This window comes from Lissotriton helveticus, chromosome 10 (assembly GCF_964261635.1).
Source record: "Lissotriton helveticus chromosome 10, aLisHel1.1, whole genome shotgun sequence".
Classification (NCBI taxonomy): domain Eukaryota; kingdom Metazoa; phylum Chordata; class Amphibia; order Caudata; family Salamandridae; genus Lissotriton; species Lissotriton helveticus.
Window position 1 is genome coordinate 377,251,305 of NC_136071.1, and position 24,099 is coordinate 377,275,403.

General features: G+C 43.5%; 1 protein-coding gene across 1 annotated transcript in view; it reads right to left on the bottom strand.

The window, feature by feature from the left end:
* The window catches only part of LOC144784060 (cytolytic toxin-alpha-like), a 153,234-nt gene that overhangs the window by 12,275 nt on the left and 116,860 nt on the right, over positions 1-24,099 (bottom strand). The window contains exon 3 of the mRNA XM_078662754.1: positions 12,120-12,254. Within this exon, the coding sequence (XP_078518880.1) occupies positions 12,120-12,219 (100 nt within the window). The 5' untranslated portion in view covers positions 12,220-12,254. The remainder of the gene's footprint in view (positions 1-12,119; positions 12,255-24,099) is intronic.

A 24,099-nucleotide genomic window follows, 5' to 3' on the forward strand; every position in this document is an offset into this window, starting at 1 on the left:
TGAGAGCACTCCGCACTCCGCCGGTTGGGCAAAGGCCTGCACCTCCCTGACTGGTTGCAGAGTTCAATCAGGGATGGCAGGGTTGCCTCGGACGGGGGAACAGTTGAGCAATGGGCGTAGTTTGCGGCCCCCGGCTGAATGAAGCCACCTTTCGTTCCCGGTGACAGCCTGTGTGCGGGACGACAGGCCGAACACTAGAGGGACTTTGTGTGCCGGAAAGTGGGGATTTGGGAGCCCTCCATAGTTGGCGCCGCCGGGTGGGATCCTGCCTCGGACGTTAAAGTGCGCCTGCGCTGATCTCTGGTGCATCCCGTGGCCGGCCCGTGGTTCGAGACTCACCACTCCCCCTTTCACCGATTCACTCCCGCGCACGCTCCTGGTTTCTCAGGCGAGCCGCGATCTCCATGCCCACGCCCCTGGGTAGTGCCAAATTTGCACTGGGCCTCATAGGGATGACCCGGTGCCCGTCTTTGTGGATGATCGTCCCCTGTAACACGCAGTGCTAGGCCTCTTGACGGGCACACACTTCGCTGGCTTGCTGTTGTCCGTTTTCGCCTGGATCTTTCTGACCCGGCCGCAGGGGGGGGGGGTGTGAGTGGCGACAGTAGTAGCACATCAGGCTGCACACGCTGTCTAAGGGCTATTACCAGAATTCAGCACGTAGGAGATGAAGTTGCTCCCCCGATTCACACCATTTTCTGGGTGCTTTTGTTTCACAGTGGTGCCCGGGTATATGTGCTGAGCTGCTACAGTAACTTCTCGGGGAAAGGATGTGGTCCGTTGGCTAAAGTGCCGTCTAGGGTGCTGGAAACCAGAGTTCGAGCCTCGGGGTCGCGTCCATATCGGGTTATTCTGGGTAAATCACTTAGGGCCAGATGTAGGTCACCAAATACCAGTCGGTAACGGCCGATTTCGGCCGTTACCGACCGGTATTTGGTGATTGAGATGTAGGGAGCCTATATTTTACAGAATCAGTAAATTTACAGATTCTGTAAAATACCGATTCGGTAAATTTACAGAATCGGTAAATCTATATGTAGGTGGCACGGGAAACAGTGCCACAGGCCCTTAAGAATTCGTTATTTACCATGACATACTATGTCATTGTAAATAACGAATTCCTGTGTACATGCACATCTGTGCATGTACACCTGTGCCATGTGGCACACAAGCCAGAATCAGGGGTGGAACAGGGTGTGTCCCCCTTGCAAAATCGGTAATTTTACCGAATCGGTATTTACCGATTCGGTAATTGACATTGATTCCTATGGGCCTCAAGATTCTGTAAAAATTACCGATTTTTTTCCTACATCTGATTTACCGAAACTAGAATACCGAATTGGTAAAATTCGGTATTCTAGAGTCGGTAAATCAGATTTACCTACATCGGGCCCTTAGTCTCCCTGTGCCTGAATGTGTGAGTGACCAGTGCTAATTTTAAGCTACCTTTGGGTCAAGTTCGCGCGATATAAGTCTGCAATTTGCTTTCTTTGCAGGAGCTGGGCATAGTGGTCACCCAGCAGCATCTAGGGGCATTGACTAGGGGATGAGCGCCACGATGCCGATGCTTGTTTGAACTGTGATCACCCTCTGCTGTTTCTTGATAGGGAACCTCACAACTTGTCTTACTGCTCACCTAAAAGAAACTTGTGTCGATTTCAGAGATTTCAGAGATATCAGAGATACACCTTTACCCAAATGTGATCTTGTATATTTTGTGGATTGTTCAGGCCAAATTTAGGTGTTGTCCTCGCTGTGTGCACCTTTTCATTAAAGATTTTTTCATTAACAAACCATTTTGTTTTTGTTGATAAATTAACTGTTCTTACACCTACATTCATCTTGGTCACTCGTAAGTCTGCGAAGATATTCACGGATTCCATGTACGCTTTTGGAGACACCCACAACATTGAGTTTTTCTGGATGCAGAGGGGATTACTTACTTCAGCTGCCATCCATATAAAATGGATTTAATGTTAAATGTTTATTTGACACACTTTGATTGCCTTTGTATTGTTAATCTGACTGCACATCACTCCACTCAAGATGAGGTATCCCCCCCCAAAAAACACCCTTGCTGATAAGGTATCTAACTTTGCATGTATCTCAATATACTCAATCACCTGTGCCATCATTGAAAGATCTCGTGAAATTACAAATGTCTACACTTCATATTGATAAGAATGCTTGGTTACAACAGGACTGTAAAACGGTCCCGAATGGATTGTGGAAAAGCATAAAATGGAGAGTTTTGCTCCTAAATTGCTGCTCCCTCTTCAGCTCAAATGTACTGTGTTATTGCCCACAAAAGCAGAGAAGGCATGATTCATTGTGCAAGCACTCACTGCTTTGCTTCCGTGTTTCCTTCCATTGCCCAACTGTATTGTTATTTCTGTGGCACGTGCCAAACCCAAAATATTGGACAGGGTTTCAAAACCAGCTCTGGTGCACTCCCCCACCTCCTGGGCCCCCTTTGATTGATTTCATTCAAATGCCTCAATGCTGCTCTTATGTTTATGTTCTGGGCTCCAGTGTGTATGTTTTTGTGATGAATTAAAAACTATCTAGGTTCTCAAGCTGATCCAATTACTGTTAGAAAGAAATATGCATAGGAATTTCATTCATGATTCACTGTACTTCTTCGTATAGGAAGTGACAGGAATACTTATTTTGTGTTGTCTATAGTTTAGGGACTCTGAAAAGTTCTAGGAATCAAGCACTTCCATTTTGCTTATCGTACTAGGGAAAGTTGAAAGATGTAATTATACTCTGAAAAGTAAAGCCAGATTTTTTACCCTTGGTACTCTAGTCACGTTGAGCTATTCAGTGTCACAAGAATAAAATAAGTCCTCATGGGCTATACTGGGGCGAGTAATGGTCCCCTTTTCTAATTTTCCTTTCTTTCCAGCTCTTCTTGATTTGCAACTGAATGATGGTCTGACTCTGCAATATTCCAAACAATTGATTCACTGCCTGCCTGGCTGAAGCCTGCCTTGACCTGTAGCTTGGTGGCTGGGTCTACCACTGAGTCGATAAGCAAAGTCAGCACTCCAACCTTGTGTGCTAGGCCCTTTCCAAGCCGTGCTCATTACAAACATCACTTGGAAGTGCAAAGGACTGCTTGCCTGGATTAATGTATAGGACCACAAGCTTTTTTTCATGTTACATAATTCCTCTGGATGCACGCCGGAGGAGCGGGGAGAGTGGAGTGCTGTACCCAAGCACGGGGCCCTTGCCTGCCAGAGAACACAACCAAGGTTCTCCAAAGAATGCATCAGGCATGGGGGGTGTGGCTTAACATCATGGCAGCGTAGTCGTGTTTTGCCTGAGCCCACTTTTATTAGATATCCTGCATAATCCTACCCTCTACAGATACCGGATCGATCCCCTGAAGTGGCACTGACTGGCACTGGATTAATTCCAGGTCGCTGAAAGAGTGGAGACCGGTGAAACGCCAGGACCGTACAGCCGAGGCCTCGGGAACACCGGGGATGCCATCTTGGGTCTGAGGCGCCAGTAGCAACGGAAACGCAGGAGGCCCGAGACTTGATTGGGCACCCGAGGCTGGCAGCGCATTCCTGCAAAGTGAAGTGGTGCGGATGAGAGGGTGTCTTCACTGTGGTGACTGGGGAACAGGTGACTATCATTCCCGCATCATTGATCAACCGCGGAAGGAAGTCGGGACCTTGTGGTGGTAGCTTCCTGATCCTATGACTTAGGGCCGATAGTGCCAGCGGCTCCTTGGAGGTAATTGGGGTGGCTGTTGGAGTATTGCATGCCCGGTGGACCCGGAAGTACATTGGGATGTGGTTCTGTGCTCCAGAGGAACGGCATACCCTGGTGAGTGAGGCGTTTGTCTGGGGCCCTGTACTACTCCTCAAGCGGAGCAGTTGGCGGCTCGGGGGTCCTTGGCAAAGGTGGCTGGCTATACCCGAGTGCCGCAAGAGGGCTGCGCCACTCATCCGGTGCACGGAATTTTGTAAAACGAGGCCCAGCACAAGATGTGAAGGTCCTGATTTATACATATGTGGAGAAGCTGACCCACAGTTACAGTCTACATTACATAAGGCATTCTCGTTGCCACCGGAGGACAACTGACTATTGTGTTTGGACACCCCAGAGTGGAGAGCTACTCTACCACATTCATTGTTTTCGGCTGGGGATTTAGAGATTGCCACTGCGGGTGCCGTGGAGTGGGCCACAGGCCAAGGAGGATATACCAAGGGTCCTTACGTCAATGTGGACCACGCTCGGGTGGCGGCTTGTTCGCCCCTCTCACCCTGTGCTGTAGAGGCCAGAGGAATGCACGACTGCTGAAGTTGGAAGCGCAGGCCTTTATACGGTAACATAGTATTCATTCCCTGCAACGGCAGAGAGAGCTTGGAAGACGATAAGGATTGGTGCCCGATGGATGGTTAATCTCTGATCCTATTAGGAGGCAAACTGTGAGTCAGTTCTCTCATTCCCGTGTGTGATGATCCCCCAGGGGGAGAAAGCTGTTGGGTCAACGAACATCATGGGGAAGGATAAGGCCCCCGAGACACAAGTGAATAAGATCTCTAATTATGCTCAACCATTGTCGCATGCTCTGGAACACCGAGACAAAAGTAATGGTGATGATCAGCCTCCTCCAGACAGGAACGGAGGGGATCCCCCACATTGGTAGACCTGCTCCAGGCCATCCAAACGACCAGAGATGACATGGTCGATAGAATAGACTCAGTGGGCATTAATGGTAATTTGCTACGTGCTGATTTGAAGAAAGTGTTGAATAGAGTGTCCGTTGCTAAAAAAAATGTAAGCACACTGCAGTCTGATATCAAATCTCTCAGAGCTACTGTGGTTGACTTGGAGAGGCAGGTGCTAAAACTCGATGAGAGGGCCGAAGATTCAGAGGAGAGGTCAAGGAGAAATAATCTATGTTTTGTTGGATTCCCCGAGAAGGCCGAAGGCCCTTCCACTGAACTGGACTGACTCACTAAAGTGATTGCTTCTAGGACACTCTCTAAATTATTTAATGTAGAGCGCACACATAGGGCACTTGTTCCATCTCCCAGGACAGGAGCGCCACCGAGGGCCATTATTGCGAAACTGTTCAATTATAGAGACAGACATTTCCTCCTGCAGCTCTCACGACCTGAGGCCATTTCCTCTTCGAGGGACACCCCATCTCAATATACACGGACTATACTCAGCAGGTACAAGATCACCTGCAATCATACATTGTGGTCAAATGACGGTTACGCGAGTTGAACTTGAAATGTAGTCTCATGTTTCCTGCGAAACTCAGAGTTGAACATGGGGGATGTGCACTCTTTTTCCATTTGGCAGGAAATGCCGCCGAATGGTTAGATACCAGGGTTCCACTTGGACATTGTTTGGTGTCACCCACTGAGTCATCCGGAAACCTGTCTATTCCAGATACATTACAAGATCGTCAGCGATCCCAAAGACAACAACAGGTGGATCTAGGGAAGGATAAGGGCCGGATTAAAGTTCTCCAGGATGGCACTTTACATGCATCCGACACAGAGACTGTCCCGGAATCCATTGAGGTGACACAGGACCCTGAGACAGACATTGGGGAACAAGGAAGTGGGTAGGAAGGGTTGGGGCAGTCAGAGTAGATTGGGACAGAGGGAAAGCAGATGACCCAGGAATGAGGCAGGAGGTAGGCAGGTGGTGAAATGAAGGGGTTGGGGAGGAGGTTCAATATGGGTAAATGTTCATGGGGAATCAAATGGGGGCGGCGGGGGTTGTTAGACTTGATTTGTATTTGTTAGGCCTTATGACATCTGTTGTAAAATGACGTAAATTGCATGCCTGTTGCAAATAAAGCAACCTTTTATCCCATACGGACTTTGATGTACTCATTGCCCGATGGGGGCTTCTGGGGGTGGCATTCAAAGAATGTCCACCGCCGGGCGGCTTCAGGCCGATGGTACGGTCCAAGGCTGCAGATATTGGGTGGGTGAGGCTCCTGCTTTAGAACGTGGCAATTTGAACGCTGCTTTCTTCAGTCGACAAGTGTTTGTGGAGGTAGGTGAGGTGTTTTTCTTTGTTGCCCCTCCCACCCTCCCTTTAGGTTAGTTGACTTTAGCTTTGCACTTGGTTAGGTAGTGTTTCAAAAACCTTTATGGTGTTAATCAATTTTTTGACAGGCAGATTTGGCCAAAATTGACGCAGGTAAGAAGGGTTGGGCAGTCAGAGTAGATTAGAACAGAGGGAAAACAGATGACCGAGGAATGAGGCAGGAGGTAGGGAGGTGGCGAAACGAAAGGTTTGAAGAGGAGGTTAAATAGGGGGAAAAGTTAGTGGGGAATCAATTAGGGGAGGCGAGGGTGTTAGACTTGATTTGTATTAGTAAGGCCTTATAAAATTTGTTGTAAAATGACCTAAGCTACATGTCTGTTGCAAATAAAGCAACCTTTTACCCCATACAGACTTTGATGTACTCATTGCCCAATACCAGCTCCCTCCAAACACACATGAGGGGGCTGAGTGTCACGAGAGCAAGCCGCAGAGAAGCAAAGCCACAACAGCTTCTAAAGTGGCTGGGTACTTGTGCCACCCCCAAGCAGACAGACTTGTCCCCCCAAAACCCCCGGAGTTTCATCAACCGGTTTTCCTCCTGTCACACGCCCATACTAGGGGACTCCCTGGAGAAGAGGCTGTCTGCGAATCCCGTGGGGAGGGCGGAGGCAGTGGTGGCTGTGAGTGGAAGAGCTGCATTGTTTACTGGGGTGGTGTTGTTGTATTTTGCTTTGACCAGTTGGCAGCCTGGTGCGGATTGCAGTGGAACTCCAGCCTCGAGATCCTGTTTGGGCGACGACAAATTGCCCAAAACTTCACAAATACCGCTTTTAGCATGTGATACTTCTGAGCACTTACACTCCTCTGCGTCCTGCAATCCACCCCTCTGCTCCAGCATTATGCCAGCGGATGGAACTTTTCAATGCAAGACACTGAGGTCTGCTGATCAAAATTTCATTTTAACTATGTACACCATATTGCAGTCAGGACAAAACAGCATGGAACCTGCGAGCCAAATGCTCTTCCAATATCCCAATTTGCATCTGAACTCAGATGATTAGGGACTACAGAGTGCAGGAGTTTCCCCCTGGGTCAGCCCCCTCAGCAACCCAGGGAGCAAAAAGAAGTGCATGGCAGGGGTGCTTAAAGAGAACCAGGTCTTTGCGTTTCACCACGATTCAGGATCTATGAAAGATTTGGATTAACCCCATTAATCCATTAAGATTTGGTCTAGCAATGTGCTCAGGTAGAACAAAACTTGCGGACTCCACCACCATGAGGAGAAAGTGATAAGCACTGGTTATTACAGTGAAGAACGTCAAAGCCAGTTCGATGAGACCAAACGTGATACGCCAATGACTGCAAAAAAACAGGGACCCACTTTTACCCCTAAAATCCCTTGATTTTTTTCAAGACACAGAGGGCACTCTCCCCGAAGAGCATGGATGTATGAGGAGTCACACAAAACTGTTTTAAGACAGAGACACTAAGCCAGCAATTCTTAGAAGCAGACAACGGTTCTAACTTCCTTGCAGGCTTAGTTGATCAAGCTACCAGCTCTCACATAACCCGTGATGTCTCATCTTTATCAACTCTATCAGATGGGGGGCATGGTTTGACCACATCTCCCCTGGGGGCTTAGCGAGGAATTTGGCCAGTTAAAAAATAAAGTAATTCACTGGCTATCAAACAACACCGCTTTGGGTGCAGGGGTGGCAAAAAATATCATCATGGCCAGCAGAGTTAGTTGGATTGGTAGCTCTTGTAAAGCAGGCATGGGCGATTGTACTACTATTACTTTTGATTACCCTCATCTTGCTGGTAGGATACTGTTTAGGGACACACACCCCGCTTTTCTCAAGCCAGTGTCTGTTGTTAGGGCCTTACCATTGGGCTTTTTTTACAAACCCGACCCCTAGGGGATATTTATACTAACACCTTTATGGAAGCTCCCCGAGGTGGGTGGTCACATAGATTTTCACCTGCATCTGCGCAACTGTCTACAACAGCGGTTTATGCATCATCTCTGACAGGCTGTCAGTATATTGCCCCGCCCAAGCTGGAGTTAAATAACAGTTTTTCCCCACTAGCAGGGTTGGAGGAGTGTGACTGACTAAGGAGCCCTTCATTTTCTGGCATTGAATCCGATTTAAACAAGCAGTACTCACTAGTGGTAGTTGAGGGGGACTCCTGTGCATTTGCTAATAACATTCTAACATGGAATACTGCAGGCCTGGCTAACAAGTTTCACAGCCCAATATGGTTGCAATTTGTGAAGCAATCCCCTGTGATTTGTTTACAAGAAACATGGTTGGTGGATTGTGACCTATTTCCGGAAGATAATAAGGCTTTCTTTGCGCCAGCCTCACCACCTAAGCCCAGGAATACTGGGGTTGATATTAAAAAGGGGGGCTATAAGATTGGGCCTCATTTATTTTTATAATTTGGTGGCATACCCTTCAGGTGTCTGTAATATTACTGCCCTATGTACACTTATAAGGCAGTCCTTTGGCTCTATTCTTCACAATCTCCTGGTTCTCAGTGATTTTAACATCCATCCTTGTGGAGACCCAAGGACAACCTGCACTTCTGAGTTAGGCTGCCCGTGGATGAGGGGGATTCACTTTGAACATCTTGCTCAGGGGGTACTACTAAATATTCTATTGAATGAATTTGATATGTTGTCCTTACCCGATCTGCACAGTATATTTCCCGTTCCCACCTTTAAAGGGAGAGGCAGGAGCTCTTTTATAGACTACATTTTAATTTCCTCTTCTTTACAAACTTTATTCTGTGGTTTTATTATCCTGGAGAGTGTCTATAGTGACCACAACCTGCTTTGTGTCCAAATGTGTGGCATGCTTTTAGCACAAATTAGTAGTGTAGTAAGTAGGGGCACGCTCAGACCTACTGATGGCACACGGCGACTTAAATGGTCCCAGATTTCTTCAGATAACTTTTATTGTGCAGTAAGAGAATCCTTAGGGCTGTGCACTTCCGCAGGTACTCCCCCAGGTGAGGTTATCAGTGCCTATAAATCCATCTCCACCAAAGTTGGTGAACTTTTAAGTGCCATGGCCAGCAGAGTAGCGACCTCTATCCCCATATGGTTTGATTCTTCTTGCTCCCAGGCTGCAAAAAAGCTGAGGGAAGCCCTGTCAGCTAAGCCGAGAAATCAATCCCAGGTGTGCATATGCCGCAAAGAATATAAAACTTCTCTGCCCAAATGGAAGGGCATTCTGAATGAGGAGGCTTGGAGAGAGGTGATTGAGTCAAGTACCCTCTGGAATAGCTCCAGGATTTAGAGCATTGTTAACAGATCACTTTTTGAATATAAAGTTGGGGAGGCTTTAGATTCGCATATTACTGAGGAGGAATGGGTGCTCCACTTTAAATCAATATTTGACAGCCCTATGGAGCACTTTGGCCAGCCATGCCGTGATACGATGCCACTGTAGTGATTTTTGAACAGGGTGAGGTCAAAGCTGGCATTGCAGGGTTAACCTGTAATACATGTCTGGGTCCAGACAGTATCCCCCCGGATTTGTTTAAGTCTGATCCATCCATTTGGGCCCCGGTCCTAGTGGCTGTGTTATACGCAGCTGTTACGAACGGTTGCCTTGAGTCCTGGGCCACTTCCACCATAGTCCCCGTTTTCAAGAAGGGTGATGGGAATAGCACTTAGTGCTATAGGCCAATCTCCTTTCTTGCCTCAGTTGTCAAGGTTGTAGGCCGTATACTTCTAGAAAGATTATCCACCTGGGCGGAGGAGCACAAGATCATGTCGGGCGTCCAATTTGGATTTTGTCTTGGGCGATCAACCATGGCCCAACGTCTTAATTTAACTATGTTATTAAACAAATATACAGTTGCGAGCCCAGGTACTGTCTACCTCGCCTTCATGGACTTGTCTTCCGCATTTGATTGTGAGAATAGGATTAAACTATGGCAGTCCATGAGGGTAATGGGGGTAACAGAATAGTATTGTCAATTTTTTAGAGGACCTTCAAAAGTCAACTGAGGCCAAGTTCAGGTTCTCCCAGGATCTCAGTGTTACAAGGGACTTTGAGATTAAGAGGGGAGTATGGCAAGGCTGTATCTTGGCCCCATTTCTGTTTAATTTTTACATCAATGATTTGGACAGAGCATTAGGAGCTACTGGGGTAGATTATCCGTGTGTAGGGCGACATGGCCTCCCCATCCTACTTTAGGCGGACAATGCCATCCTTTTATCTAGGACTGCTATAGGCCTGCAAACCTTGCTAGATGCATTTTTCAATTCCATGGCGGACCGGGACTTATCAATCAACAACTCAAAATCTTATATAATGCAGGTGGAGTCTCGACCCCAAAAACTTTTCAATGCAGAATCGGCCCTGCTAAAGTTCCCCGCACTGATGTTTTTTCTTATCTTGGGTTATTTTTGGATGAACAAATAAAATGGGGGCCACTAATTTCTAGGAAAAGGGGGGATTTGACCCGGGTGAATGCAGCTATTTTCAATTGTGCCTTTAAACTAGGGAGGAGACCAATCACAGCTTTGCTGAAAGTGTACCGAGCAAAATGTGTGGCTATAGCTAGTTATGGAAGTGAAATATGGGGGTATATTGCTGTGGAGTCCCTTCAGGTGACAGAGAATAATTTTTTGAAGTGTCTGTTGTGTGTTCCGCGTGGTCTGCCGAATTTGGCGGCTAATGAGGAACTGGGGGTCCCCTTTCTTAGTGACACCCTGGCTCTACGCCCACTTGTATTTTGGCTGAAGTGTTGGTTGAACCAGGCATTAACACTTAATCAATTGATTTTAAAAGAGTGTATGTCCCTTGACAATGTATCCTGAATTCCTTGGCTTAATTACATTAAAAGTAGCCTTGAAGTGGTAGGGCGAGCTGATTTATATTTTAAGCATGAAATCATCATAAAAAAGGACGGGGATCTATTCAGGGGATCCTTTCTCAACCTAAGAAAACTAGACAGGGATGAGTGGGAACTCCGGAAACCGAGTGTTTGCATGTGTTTAAGGCTCAAAACAACTTCTTCTACCGAGCCTTATCTCCTGGGGTCTTTTTCCACATTTGAGCGATTTTTACTGACTAGGTTTCGCATGAATCTCTTTCACCTCCAGCTAGCTAGGCCCAAAGGGTGCAGGAGAGGTCAAATGTTAGCACCCTGTGGCTGCGATGGACAGTCTCCACAGGATCTGCTACATTTTATGCTTTTCTGTAATTTTTTTGCGATCCCTCAAAGGTATTTTCTAGTCCCCATTTTAAAGAGGATGAATTTTACCCAGGCTCGCCCTGCCCTCCTATATCTTCAACTGTTGAAGGAGGATTGTATATTTTTTATTGTGGGCTACCTAAAATCCATACTGAAAACCAGGGTCTGCCTTGATAGGTAGCCATTTGGTTGATGAATCACCTAGATCTTAGCTGTTGAGGAGAACCAGCTCACTGTAGAAGGAAAAACCAACCCAAGGGAGATGCTTTATGGCACCATGCATTTTACTGTTATTGATTAAATTGGGTGGTTGTGCAATGGGTTCACTTCATATTTTATAAACTGTGATTTTTAATGAACTCATGTTTTAATGTAAAATGGATTTTATGCAACTTTTATGGTTTTATATATGTGAATCTGAATAAAGTTTACATGATTTGATTTGAGCATATGTGAGTTTGCAGGGTATGGGATTGCAGGAAGGCAAGGTCAGCAGTCAGCACGACTGGAGTGTAATAATAGGGTGATGAATATGTGAGAAGTGTGAGTGCAGGGGGAGAAGTGTGTGAGTGTAGAATCAGAAGTTTCTGTTAGGCAGTAGTGCATAAGTGCTGGGTGACCAGCGTCTGAGTGTAGGATGAGCAATGGTGCAGGGTGTTTATGCAGGGTGAGTGGTGGGTACACTGGCAGTTGCAAGCCGAGAGAACAGCCTTGCCAAGACTAGACGCATGTCAGTAGTCAGCCAGTTACAATTGCACATTGCTTAATGGTAGTAAAAGAGGCAAACTCCACTCGACATTTTCAACTTTTCCACAATATATACATAAATAATTCACACTTTACACAATTCCCGGCATTCTGAATGCAGTTACCTGGAATAAGTTGATCACTGCGGCAGTCATAGAGCATCCCTAATTGGAACGGACGTCCCAGAGCTGGCATTGTAATTGCTGTCTGTTCTGAAGTGGACATGATCTTCCTACTGTTGGCTTGCTACGTAGATCAACCTGAAAATAAAAGAGTACTAATGTAAGATCCTCCAGATTTCATTAAATAGGACAGCTCAACGACAACTTGTAGTGTAGTTCCTATATTCCCAATAGGCTCTGCGCATTCGAATAATATATCTATAGATTAGACATAGGACTGAGGTCGACTAGGTCTCTATCGAATATATTAAACTTAAGAGTGAGTGCCAGCTAGCTCAGAGGTCACTAGAAACTTTTTCGAATTCATAAGAGGGGAATAGTTTGTGACAGCCGTATAAACATGCCAATTTTATTTCCCAAGAATAAGAAAAATATCTCTAGAGTCGCGGAAACAATAGATAAGTATTTCAGTCAGTCAATCGTGCTTGCTTAGTTTCTACAGAGTTGCAGAGAAATAGAGAGATGGGCGTTTTCAATAAAAAGGGTTTATTGAACAGTCTTCTTTCTCATGCAAGTAAAGTGAACTGCTACAATCGCAAAGCAGAATGCAAAATATAATGCGTACAGCGAGAACAATATTATAAAATAATACTGTAAGAGCATTGTATGATTTCTAAGCCATATAAAAATACATACATGAATAACAATGACTAAAAATACTCAACTGGTGCTTCTAAAATACACGTACCCCTATGTACCTAACCTAAGTCTAGTAGGAAGGAAGAAGTATGTGTGGTGTAGCATAGGTTTAGTTTTCTTTTGCCAAGAATCTATCCAAGATTTCTCTTAGGTTCTAATCAGCTTCATACCTGTAGTTTAGAATGAAGAAGGTCTGGTATCTCTGTCTCGGGTCTCGATTTCCCAACACCCCGCAATGGGAGCTTGGAAACACTGGAGCTGGATTCTCAGCGAGAGAAAGGCAGCCTCTCGATCAGTGCACCAGCTGGAGGGTAGGCTTCCTTCGGCACTTGCTGTAGCGAGCTGCGTTGGGCAAGTAGATAGTCGAACTGCTCCAAACCACTGTGTCTTGCTAGAGCAAGTGAAGGCATATTTATACCTTATAGGTGTCTAGTTTGACGAACAGTCGGGCATGATAATGTCAGGAAAGAACCCCTAGGGAATAGTAGTTCTTTGCAAAGTACATGAGTTCTTGGACAAATCAATATTCGAGCAAGGGGAAGTTCCCTAACTGCTTAAGCCGATTTTCCAAGAAATCGTTGTGACGTTTGGTACGGGTGGAAGTTGCCATACCTGTATTTGGTCTGCATGGGCTATGTCTAAATAAGAGCTTGATTTCTATGCCTATATTAGGGCAATGTGAATTGTACCTTTATAAGGGCATGAATCAGGAAAATTCACTCGGAGCCTAAAACGCCACACAACACTCACTCCACTTTATTATGTACGATATTACTAAGTTCTAAACACATAAAGCTATCTAAACATGATGTGATAAAAAAACACCCAAAAAACACATAAAGCTATCTAAACATGATGTGATAAAAAAACCACCCAAAATAAACATGATGTGATAAAAAAAACACCCAAAAACACATAAAGCTATCTAAACATGATGTGATAAAAGAAAACACCCAAAATACATAAAAATGCATTGCTATTGGTCTGTACACGAAAAGAGCATTTGTGCTGTACGCATTTAAAAGTAATGTTCCATTCAAAGCATATAGATGATATTTGAAAAACGCTATCCGAATGAATCATAAAAATACATTTATGAAATGGCTCTTAAATACAGAAAAAAGTCGAGACCATTCCATGTCTCTTGGAAGTATTCAAAGAATTCTTGTTCTTTAGGACTAGTTCTACTTTAAGCAGATTACTTTGTGCCAAAAAAGAAAAAATACAAATTTGGAAAAAAGTCTGATCATAGAGAAAAAAATAGAGTTCCAAAGTTAGAAGTTTGTTTTGAAAAAGTGAAGGTCGAATTCAGAGTCTCACAGAAACCTGTGTGCTAATTTTAAAAGTCAGTGTCATTATTTGTAGAAAACATCAAATCTTGTAAGCTGGTAAAGAACTGTTCTACCACTGTAGGTGAAAGTTGTACTACCTTGTTAAGCAGATCAATAGCACATAGATGCGAAGCATCGCCATCAGCGTCAGTCACATTAGCAATGTTCGAAGTAGATGGTACCTGTGCGCCTGTTGCACCACGTATCTCACCGTCAGCATGTTGCGTCTGTGAGATCTCAACGAATGCCATCATCAGGATTGGTAGCTGCTGGGGACAACACTGTGCATGAGCTGTTACTGGTCCAAACAAAGTCTCAACATCCATTGGCAGGACAGATGGGAGTGTCAGACAGATGTCTAGCACGTATTCTTCTCCACATGACAGGCATCGCAGAACAGGTAAGATGCAATCTTGCCAGATTGGTCTGAATGATAGAAACCATGTGGTATTCAAATCTCTTGAACGAGTAAGTCCCAGAATCTGTATCATGCGCTAACGACACTTCATTGCCAGGATGGTGTTCTCCAAGGTGATCTGGGTGTCGATGGTGACTTGACTTGCCATATCGGTTCAGAAGGAGCAAAAATAGTATCCCTGCTTCGAGTACCAAAATGAGAGGCAGGCCGCCAAAAACTGAGTGCACGAAGTTTGGAAATATGCCTAGGACTGTTTCATAGGGTGCTAACAGTCCCGAAAAAACTGTCTTAAATACATGTACAATACCACTGGTATCAGACATGTTTAAGATACGACCTAACACTTCTGAGAAATGTATAGGGCAATTTGCAGATAAAAGGGCATGTATTTCTGCAGAAGCCCTTGCAACTTGCAGATCATAAGTCTCTTTGGACGAGGTCAGTGGCACAGTTTTTTGTAAAAGAATGGCTTTCATTCTGCTTAAAGTATCAATTTGTATAGAAGAGATGTTCAGTGAAGGCCACAATGGCGACTTCCCATCTGTCTTGGTTTAAGGGTACAATACTTGCATACAGCAAGTGACCCTGGCTGACACACTTACGAGATAGAGTATTCCTGGCAACATGCCACAGCACCTGTGATCATTCAACATAATATAACTTCCATTAGAAAGCTGCCAAAAAATTGGATCAATCACTGCAGCTGGAGAACCTTGCAGGTGGCAGGATAAGTTGTTCGAGGAACCATTGCAGGCCCGTGTAAGTTAATACCCTGACATCAAAGTGTACCTCTTAGTCCGTTTTCACAGTTTGTACCACTAAGAAACACTTCTTTTCCTCCACTCTAACATCTGTGTGTACATGGTAAATCCCAGGATGTCTTGATGTATTCTTTACCCAACCTTTCATATACGCCTGCTGGTATATGTTTCAAACAATACTGAAAATGGAAAATTGTAACAGACAGAGTGATTGTACCATGTATTATCCATTCTGTCGCTGGCTTCTCAGAAACAGTTAATGGTAATCTTTCCAGTTTTTCAATGCTCAGCACCGTATAGTCTGCTCCTCTTTGTGCCAAAGTGATTTGTTTATCTGTAAGGTTAAATTCAGAAAACAGTGACGTGGTATTGATTAGACCCCATGGCACATAGCCAGAATGAAGATTTTGTAACATCCAGCCTAAAAGCATTATAGAACATAATTGTGACTGACCATGTTGCAACATGACCAAGTCCTGTTCCATTATGTCTATGGCAGAGGATACTATGCTGTCCAAAGAATATATTCTGGATGACAGAGTCGTTAACCCATTGTCAACCACAGAGAGAGATTTCTCTAAATTAATACGATCAATTTCTCGTATTTGTTCAGCAGTCTCTGCTTGCGTAATTTTCCAAGCCTCATTATAAATAGCATAGATACCGGCATATATAAAATGTTTATGACGTTATTTGTTAGGTCCTTGCAAGAAGTTCCTCAAATCAACGCCATCTTTAAGCAAAGATAAGTGTTGTTTAACCTCTTTTAGTGTACATTTTTGTAGCCACTCAAGGCACAGTTTTCCTACACTGGATGATGTTACTAATTACTATCCCTGGATGTTGTCTCTGGACATATCTTGGACCTGGCCTGGTGAATGTGAACCCTTGTGTCTTATTCAGGAATCTATCTTGACAGTTGTTGGTGTTTGTGGGCCAGATTAACCATTTTTTCGAATCAGGATCTGTTCTGTTTTTAAGTAAAATAGTATTTACGTCGACAAGCCACTCTGTAATGTTCTTACTACCAGGTGTAGGTGTAGGTATGGACTGTTTGTTTAAATCTTTTATCTTTGCTAAGCCAAGACAAGATGTCTGTTGAACAGTGTCATTTAAATACATTATTTGTTCCGGGATGATGCAGGCTCTAAATAAAGCTTCTAATCCCTGCACCTTCCAGTCTTTTGTGCCCCAGACAGTTTTTGTCTCAATGTTGTATTTCCAAAAACCAAAACCTAATGTAGACAGCTGAACATAAAAGGCCGCAGAATACATTTGCTTAGTATTAGTCATCATACTTTTCACTCCTATCTTATTAACATTTTTAAAGTAAAATGATTCTGGATTTGAAATATTAAAACCTGAAAAAAATGGAAATTTGTCATAAAATGTTTTTGAGCTACCCTTTGGTGGTGTTGGACAATGTTCCCATAGATTATAAGTTAGTACATTTCTAGGGTTTGCAGATTTATGCAAGAAATGATGACCATAGTGATTATAACAATACATTTGTTCATAATCTGATGAAGCTTCTAAGTATTCACAATTTGTAAATTTTGCAGACATTTCTAAGTCTGGCATCATATTATTAACACACTCAAAGTCTCAATCATCAGAAAAGGTACTAGATGAAACAAAGTCCCTCAAGGAAACCTTGAATTGGTGTAGAATTTTCAACAGCTCTGCAGGACCATAGATGTCATAATCAGTTCTGTCCCAAGCTATACCACCAGGTATAGGAACGGCTGTGATATTCACTGATGACATGTCTCTTTGTTCACGATGAGATGATTTGTGTGGCTTGAGGCGTAGGTTGATGTTCTTACTTGCTGTGTCCTTTTTACTATATCTCCCATTTATCAGCATTCCCAAAGTTAATACAAGAGTCAACCAATGTAGAAGAAAAAGTACACCCAGCACAATCCAAAGTTCAACCCATGGTGAAACCAGATAAGTCTTTTCCAGTTGATGAAAACGTTCTGTAGCTTGTTCCTTGAAAGTTCTTTTAGTTGGCGTTGTTTCAGGTTCACTGGGATCCTCGGAAAACGTATCAAAGTTAATGAAATAGCCAGAGGCAGTTCTGTCAATTGTAGGAATTGCATCAGGATTATTTGAAATCGTTGGAGCTACTTGATCACTTGTCATATTGTATAGTCAGATGCTATATTATTGTAGACAGGCGTTTCTTGAACTGGGTCTCAAGAGGTACAAGTTCCATGGCTTTGTTGCATAGTCCTTTTTGTACTACAGATTCTTCAAAGGTGATGAGTCTCTCAGTTTGAACCTCTTGGATAGTAGCTAGATTTGGTCGTCTGCTACATCTTTGGAGTCTACTTGGCCTACCACTTATGATCGGCCACATAATGTGGTTTTACCTGGTCGATGGACACAAACCTGTTCTCCTTTCTTCCAGCTAGGGGTGGCAGTAACACTGTTCTTGATCCGTGAATTGCTAAGGTACTGGTTGTCTGTATGAAGACCCAAATTCCTTCTTATCTGCGATCTTTTCTCTGACTAGATCCCCAATCTTTGGTATCCAGGCAGGCCTCGCTGGGTCGGGTGGTTTCCCTTCAGTGGTCGTTGGCTTCTGCAATGTGTTGCTTCGACTCTTCCTTGTTTCATTCAAGTGCTGTAAAACAGACAAACGTTCTTTGATATCAAAGGGTTTTTGTCCTACCACTGAAGTGTGATGATCAAGGTCCTGGACAATCATTCTAGTTCCAAAAAGGATTTCATATGGAGTGATTCCCCCTAGAGAACTTCTTGGCACATTGTTAAGACTATGTTGGACACTTATTAGATGTTTGACCTACCCTTCACCCAAGCCTAATACCCTAGCTGTTATAGATTGCTTTATGTCCCATTTTTTTCTTTCCACAACTAAATTTCCCTCAGGATGGAATGGACTAGAATACCACAATACAATGCCCAGATTGGTCATGGCCTCTTTGTAAGCCTTTGAGCTAAATGCAGGATCCTGGTCAGAATGTGCGTGCCGACTGCGTATGTGCCGATAAAGACTCGCAAATCTTTTATAACAGTTCAAGCGTCAGCCAAGCGCTGAGGCCACATCCAAATGAATCTTGAGCATGAATTCACTGCGACCATGATATATTTATAGTTACCATCTCTCTGTAAGGGACCACAGTGTTCCAGGTAAACACAAGCTAATGGTTTATCTGAAATTACCAGCGGCGTCTGCGCAGGTCGTTTCACTGTAGAGACTTTCATCTTTTGGAAGATTTCACATTCCAAAACATAGTTTCTGGTTTGTTTTCTCATGCGCAGCCACCAGTATCTCTGTTTCAATAATGACACTGTGGCGGAAATACCTGCGTGTGCAGATGCGAGCCCTTCATGTGATGCTAAGATTACCCTATCCCCTATTCAGGGATTCGAGCAAAAGGAACATTATTTGCATCAGTTTTGTATGAGTATTTGAGTGGAAAGCCTTTTGGTAAAGTTTTACCACTGTCTTTGCTTGAGGCAGTGGCAGCTTGCATTATTTCGCCGTCTATTTTTGTTTTTGAACGAGTGATTTCAGCTACGAAAACCGTTTGCACAGCTGTCTTCGCGGCTTCATCAGCCAATGAATTCCCTGCAACGTGAGCGCCATCCTGTTGATGACTCAGTGTATGGATCATGTGAGTTTTTTGTAGTTCTTTTTGTAACTGAACTACTTGTTCCCAAAGCAACTTATGCTTGATTGTGCCACCTTTTGCATCTTTGAAACCATTTTGAATCCAGTTCTGCAAGTATTTATTGTAAGATTGAACTCTGGAATAGCACACTATGAGTGTGGGGAATTCGTGATCAGTATTTTCAAGCGCCATCTTGAAGGTTGCAGTTCAGCTCGCTGAGCTGTACAATCTCCGAGAGATTGAGTTTTTGTGACCATAGGTCAGAATTTACTATCGCGCCACTGACCTCTAACGATTGCACACGCAGCACTATAGGCTTGTTTACCCCCAATTGCGGGCTGTGCTGATTCGTCTGTATAAATTATACATTTGTACTGTTCTAGAGGCAGAATCTCAGTAGGCAGAGGACATTCTTGTTCGTATTGTAGAAATTCTTGTGTTTTCAAATAGGGGTCAAAAAACGTATTCAACATCTGTTGCAGCAACAGAATTAACCCATTGTATCCATCTCGGATGTAAAGCCTTTGCATTTGGAGTGCTTGCTTTTGTCACTGTCTCTAAGGCAGGTACAGGAGTAACGGCCATTATGCGTTTACCCTGTGCGAGAGCTCTCTCTTTTGCTACTGCAGTTTGAACCGCTGTCCGATTTTTTTCTGTAGAGGTGAATTTCATTTCTGCTTGTGTGTACAAGTGTGATTTATAAGCTATGGGTACTTTTTCTCCTTCATTAAATGTTAAGTACGTGAATCCGCATCTTCCTGGAATTATTCGAATTACAAGGTTGCGTACGTCTACGCGTGTTTGTAAATGTGTTGTTGCTAACATGTCTGTTCGCACTGAACGCAAAATTTCTGTGTGTTTTTGAGTCCAATTAACTGTTTTGAAATCAGGTTTGATTATTTGTAGAGAGGTTTAACCCTTTCTGCGTAATTTAGAATGTAAGTTCTTCCGAAATTCAGGAAACCTAGAATTGACTGTAAGTTTTCAGCCTTTTTGGAGGTTGGAGCAACGCACACTTTTATAAAAAGTTGGCTGCCAGGCTTTTGCCTTCACTTGATAACTCGCATCCTAGAAAAAGGACGTTGAGATGGGCAATACGAGATTTGTAAAAGTTAAATTTATACCCTTCAGAGGCGAATCCGAGTATGATGGAGTTCACCCTGTTCAAGTGGCTGTCCAAATCATCGTCTGTTAGATGGATGTCATCGACATAGGATAATGCCTCGTCATCATACGTTTGTAGTAACTCTGTTACCCTCGCTGAAAATAACCCTGGACTATTCTTGAATCCCTGGGGGAGACAACAGTATTGGCGCTGTGTCCCCATAATTCAGAAAGCGGTCAAATACCTACTTTCTGGTGCAATGTTTTGACAGAAGAAACCGTTAGAAATATCTAATGTGGGTTTATATTTTTTACTCACAATGTTATTCATTAGTGCTGCACTGTGTACATTTTGTACTGCAAAAGTTTTGCAACAAGAGTTTAAATGTCGGTAATCCAAAACTAAACATGGCTGGCGCAGTTTGGGTTAACCTACTATTTTTATTAGCAGCAAATTAAAAACGCCCGGGTTCAATGTGTGGAAATTCCCCTTTCCGTCTCTCCTGAGGTGGACTCGGTTCAGCCAAATTCAGACATGATTAGTTTATCCGAAGTATCCGAAGTATCTGAAATAACTCAAATGCCTGAAACTGAGTCACCGCCTGAGCCCGATCTTCCAGTGAAAGGCATTGTGAGAACTGTAGTTCTTGGGACAACTTCTGGTGCAGTCAATGCGGTTTTGTGTGGAATGACCATTAATGACATCTGGAGTTAATTTAGTCACGGAAGCAGATAAACCCCCTAGTCAAAACGTCCCTGAGGCGCAGGAAATGCACGAGAATTTCTATTCAATGTCGGATCATTCGTCTGATGAAAGTATTGTTAGAGACTGGACAGACTATCCTGCTGATAGCAGCATTGAGGAGGAATTGAGGCTCAGCGAGATCTCACCTGGATCTGCTATCACGGTCAAGAAACACCGAGTTAGAAAATCAAAGGCTGCGAGAAATAAATCTAATGACGTAAATGATTCTTTGGTACAGGCAGCCCATCAGCCTAGCCCTTCAGGTGAGCATGATCAGAGTGAAGACTCTAATCCAGAAATGACATTAGCAATGATTTATCAGACGATGGTTTCACACAGATCTGAAACAAAGATTTGCTCGCACTCAAGCTACCTGCCAAAAAGTGCAGAATGCGGTGAGACGTATTACTAAGATATGTACTGATATGTCTACGAGGGTCTCTGAGGCAGAGACAAGAATATCTACTCTTGAGGACGAAGTTGCCACACAGAAAGCAGAACTTACTTTGGTAAAAGCGCAGAGGGATGATATTAGCATAAAGCTTACAGAGTTGGAAAATTAGTCCCGGAGGAATAATTTACGAGTCTTGGGGGTTCCGGAAAATCTAGGGGGTCAGATGTACAAAACTTTATCTGCGAATTGTTTTCTGCTGCATTTCCAGAACTTACATCATGGGACTGGACAGTAGTTATTGAACGAGCTCACCATTTTCCATTCTCAATTAACAAAGCTAAGTATAAAGAGGGTGATCATCCTAGAGCGATTTTGGTCAGGTTCAACAACTTTTTTGGCCAGGGAAGCTGTTTTTGGATTGGCTAGACCAGGCAAAAAATGTACTGCCAAGGGGTGTATCTTTTTTGTTAGACCTGATTTCTGTATCTAAACGATGGCATCTAAGGCAGTTGATCGCCAGATTTCAGGAAAATGGTGCTGTAGTCTATCTGCAAAATCCGGCTAAACTTAATGTTATGGTAAAAGGCCAAACGAGATTCTTTTTTTCCGAGATTGTGGCAAAAGAATACCTAACCTCGCTGTGAGGGGAAGAAAAATGTTGATGATGAAGGTGACGAGTTAAAAGAAAAAGATATTTTTGCGTGTAATTTCAATGCTAGCTGGTTAGAAGGTTAGGTAAAAATGGGCCACTTCTTTCTTCTGTTTTTCCTTTTCTGACCGTGGTGAGAGGGGGGGGAGTTCACTCTGTGTTTCCAGGGACTACCAATCCCTGTGCCTCATAAGGTGGGGTGGGGATGGGGGAGGGCAGGAGGGGGAGTGCGGGGGGGTGTTGGGGGTAGTGGTGGTGGGGTGGGTGCAAATCAGCAACAGTTGGTATTCGACACAGGATTTTGATGGTTAGTGCTCATTTGCACTGGAATTGGAAACTTAATCCTTCTACTAAACATGGTAGATATGAAATGGATATGGAATTGAAAATGAAAGCTGTGCTGTTCTCTTTTTGTAATTTTTTCTTCTCAAAATGGGTGGGAAAATAAAGGCTTGCTCACTGAATGTCAATGGTCTTAATGACGCAAAAAAAAGGGGATTTTGGCTAAAATGATACATCTGCTGCAGATAGACATTCTCTGTCTGCAGGAAACTCATGTTGCCTGGGAGAAAAGAGATATGTTAAGAAACTTAGGATTGGATTTACTAATTTGTTCTAAACAGACAGAGATTAAGAGGGGAGTTGCCATCTTGATGCAACAAGGTTTAGGGGTTTGTGCCAAAACATCTGCAGATCAGTGGGGGAGATGGGCATTAGAAGAACGTCTGATATCTAAAAAAATTCACGATCTGTACAATATATGGACCCAATTTAGACGATTCTGAATTACTAAATTTTTTGAATCCAGAGCTTACCCTGTGTGATCAACCCATTATTCTTTGTGGGGATCTAAATATTCATATCGAAGCTAACCGAGATATTAGACAAAATGATAAGTATTTGGGATATAAACCTCGGACTTACAAAGCTCTCCGGAATTTAGTCTTGGACAACGGTCTCATGGATGTTTGGCACATTTTTAATCCTGATGACCCCGGATATACTTTTTTTTCTGCCCCTCATCAGAAATTTGTTCGTCTTGATAATTTTTTTGTTTCTCAGTATTTTATTGATAAAATAGAGATGGAAATTCTTCCTAAGCTGTTATCAGACCATAGTCCACTTCTATTAAATATTTGTTTATCAGCCACAGAAGGCCCTAAAACGAATTGGTCATTTCAGAGGAATTTATTATTTGAGGATGCTTATCTGCAGTACATGACTAAAGTCATTCAGGAGTTTTTTCAGATCAATAATAATACTGCCTCTGTTCCAATTGTCTGGGACACATTCAAATCTATAATAAGGGGAGAGACCCATAAATACTCGAATTATCAGCTAAAGAATAAACGTAATACATTTTAAAATGACTGTGATATGGTTTTAAAGGCAGAGAGAAAATTAGCTGAAAATATTAAGGGCCCGATGTAGGTAAATCTTTTTTACCACTTCTTAAATACCGATTCATACCGAATCGGTATTTAAGAAGTGGTAAAAAAGAGGAGGGCAGATGTAGGTAATTTAATTTTTATAATTACCGAATCGGAAGGAATCGGTATTTACCGATTCGGTAAATACCGAATCGGTAATGCCCATTGATTCCTATGGGCATTGAAGCCCATAGGAATCAATGGGCATTACCGAATCTGTATTTACCAAATCGGTAAATACCGAATTTTGCAAGGGTGCAGGGGGTGTCACTTTGACACCCTCTGGCACCCCAATTACAGGCATGTGTGCCATGTGGCACACAGACATGCCCTAAGGGCATGTCTGTGTGTCACATGGCACAGGTGTGCATGCACAGATGTGCATGCACACCTGGATTCGGTATTTTACCACCCAATTGGATTGGGTGGTAAAATACAGACTCCTAAAGGCCTGTGGCACTGTTTGCAGTGCCACCTACATGTGAGATTTACCGAATCGGTAAAATTACCGATTCTGTATTTTACAGAATCGGTAAATTTACCGATTCTGTAAATTTACCAATTCTGTAAAAAAGTTCCCCTACATCTCAATGACCCATTTACCGGTCGGTAACGGCCGAAATCGGCCGTTACCGACCGGTAATGGCCACCTACATCGGGCCCAAAATCTGCCCAGCATATAGAAGAAGCACAACTAGATCTGTCCATCAAACGTAGCATAGTTTACTCCCATATAGCTGATCAAGTAGCTTGTAAGTTCAGACAATATAGGACAGAAAGCTACGAATTAAACGAACAAACTGGTAAAGTG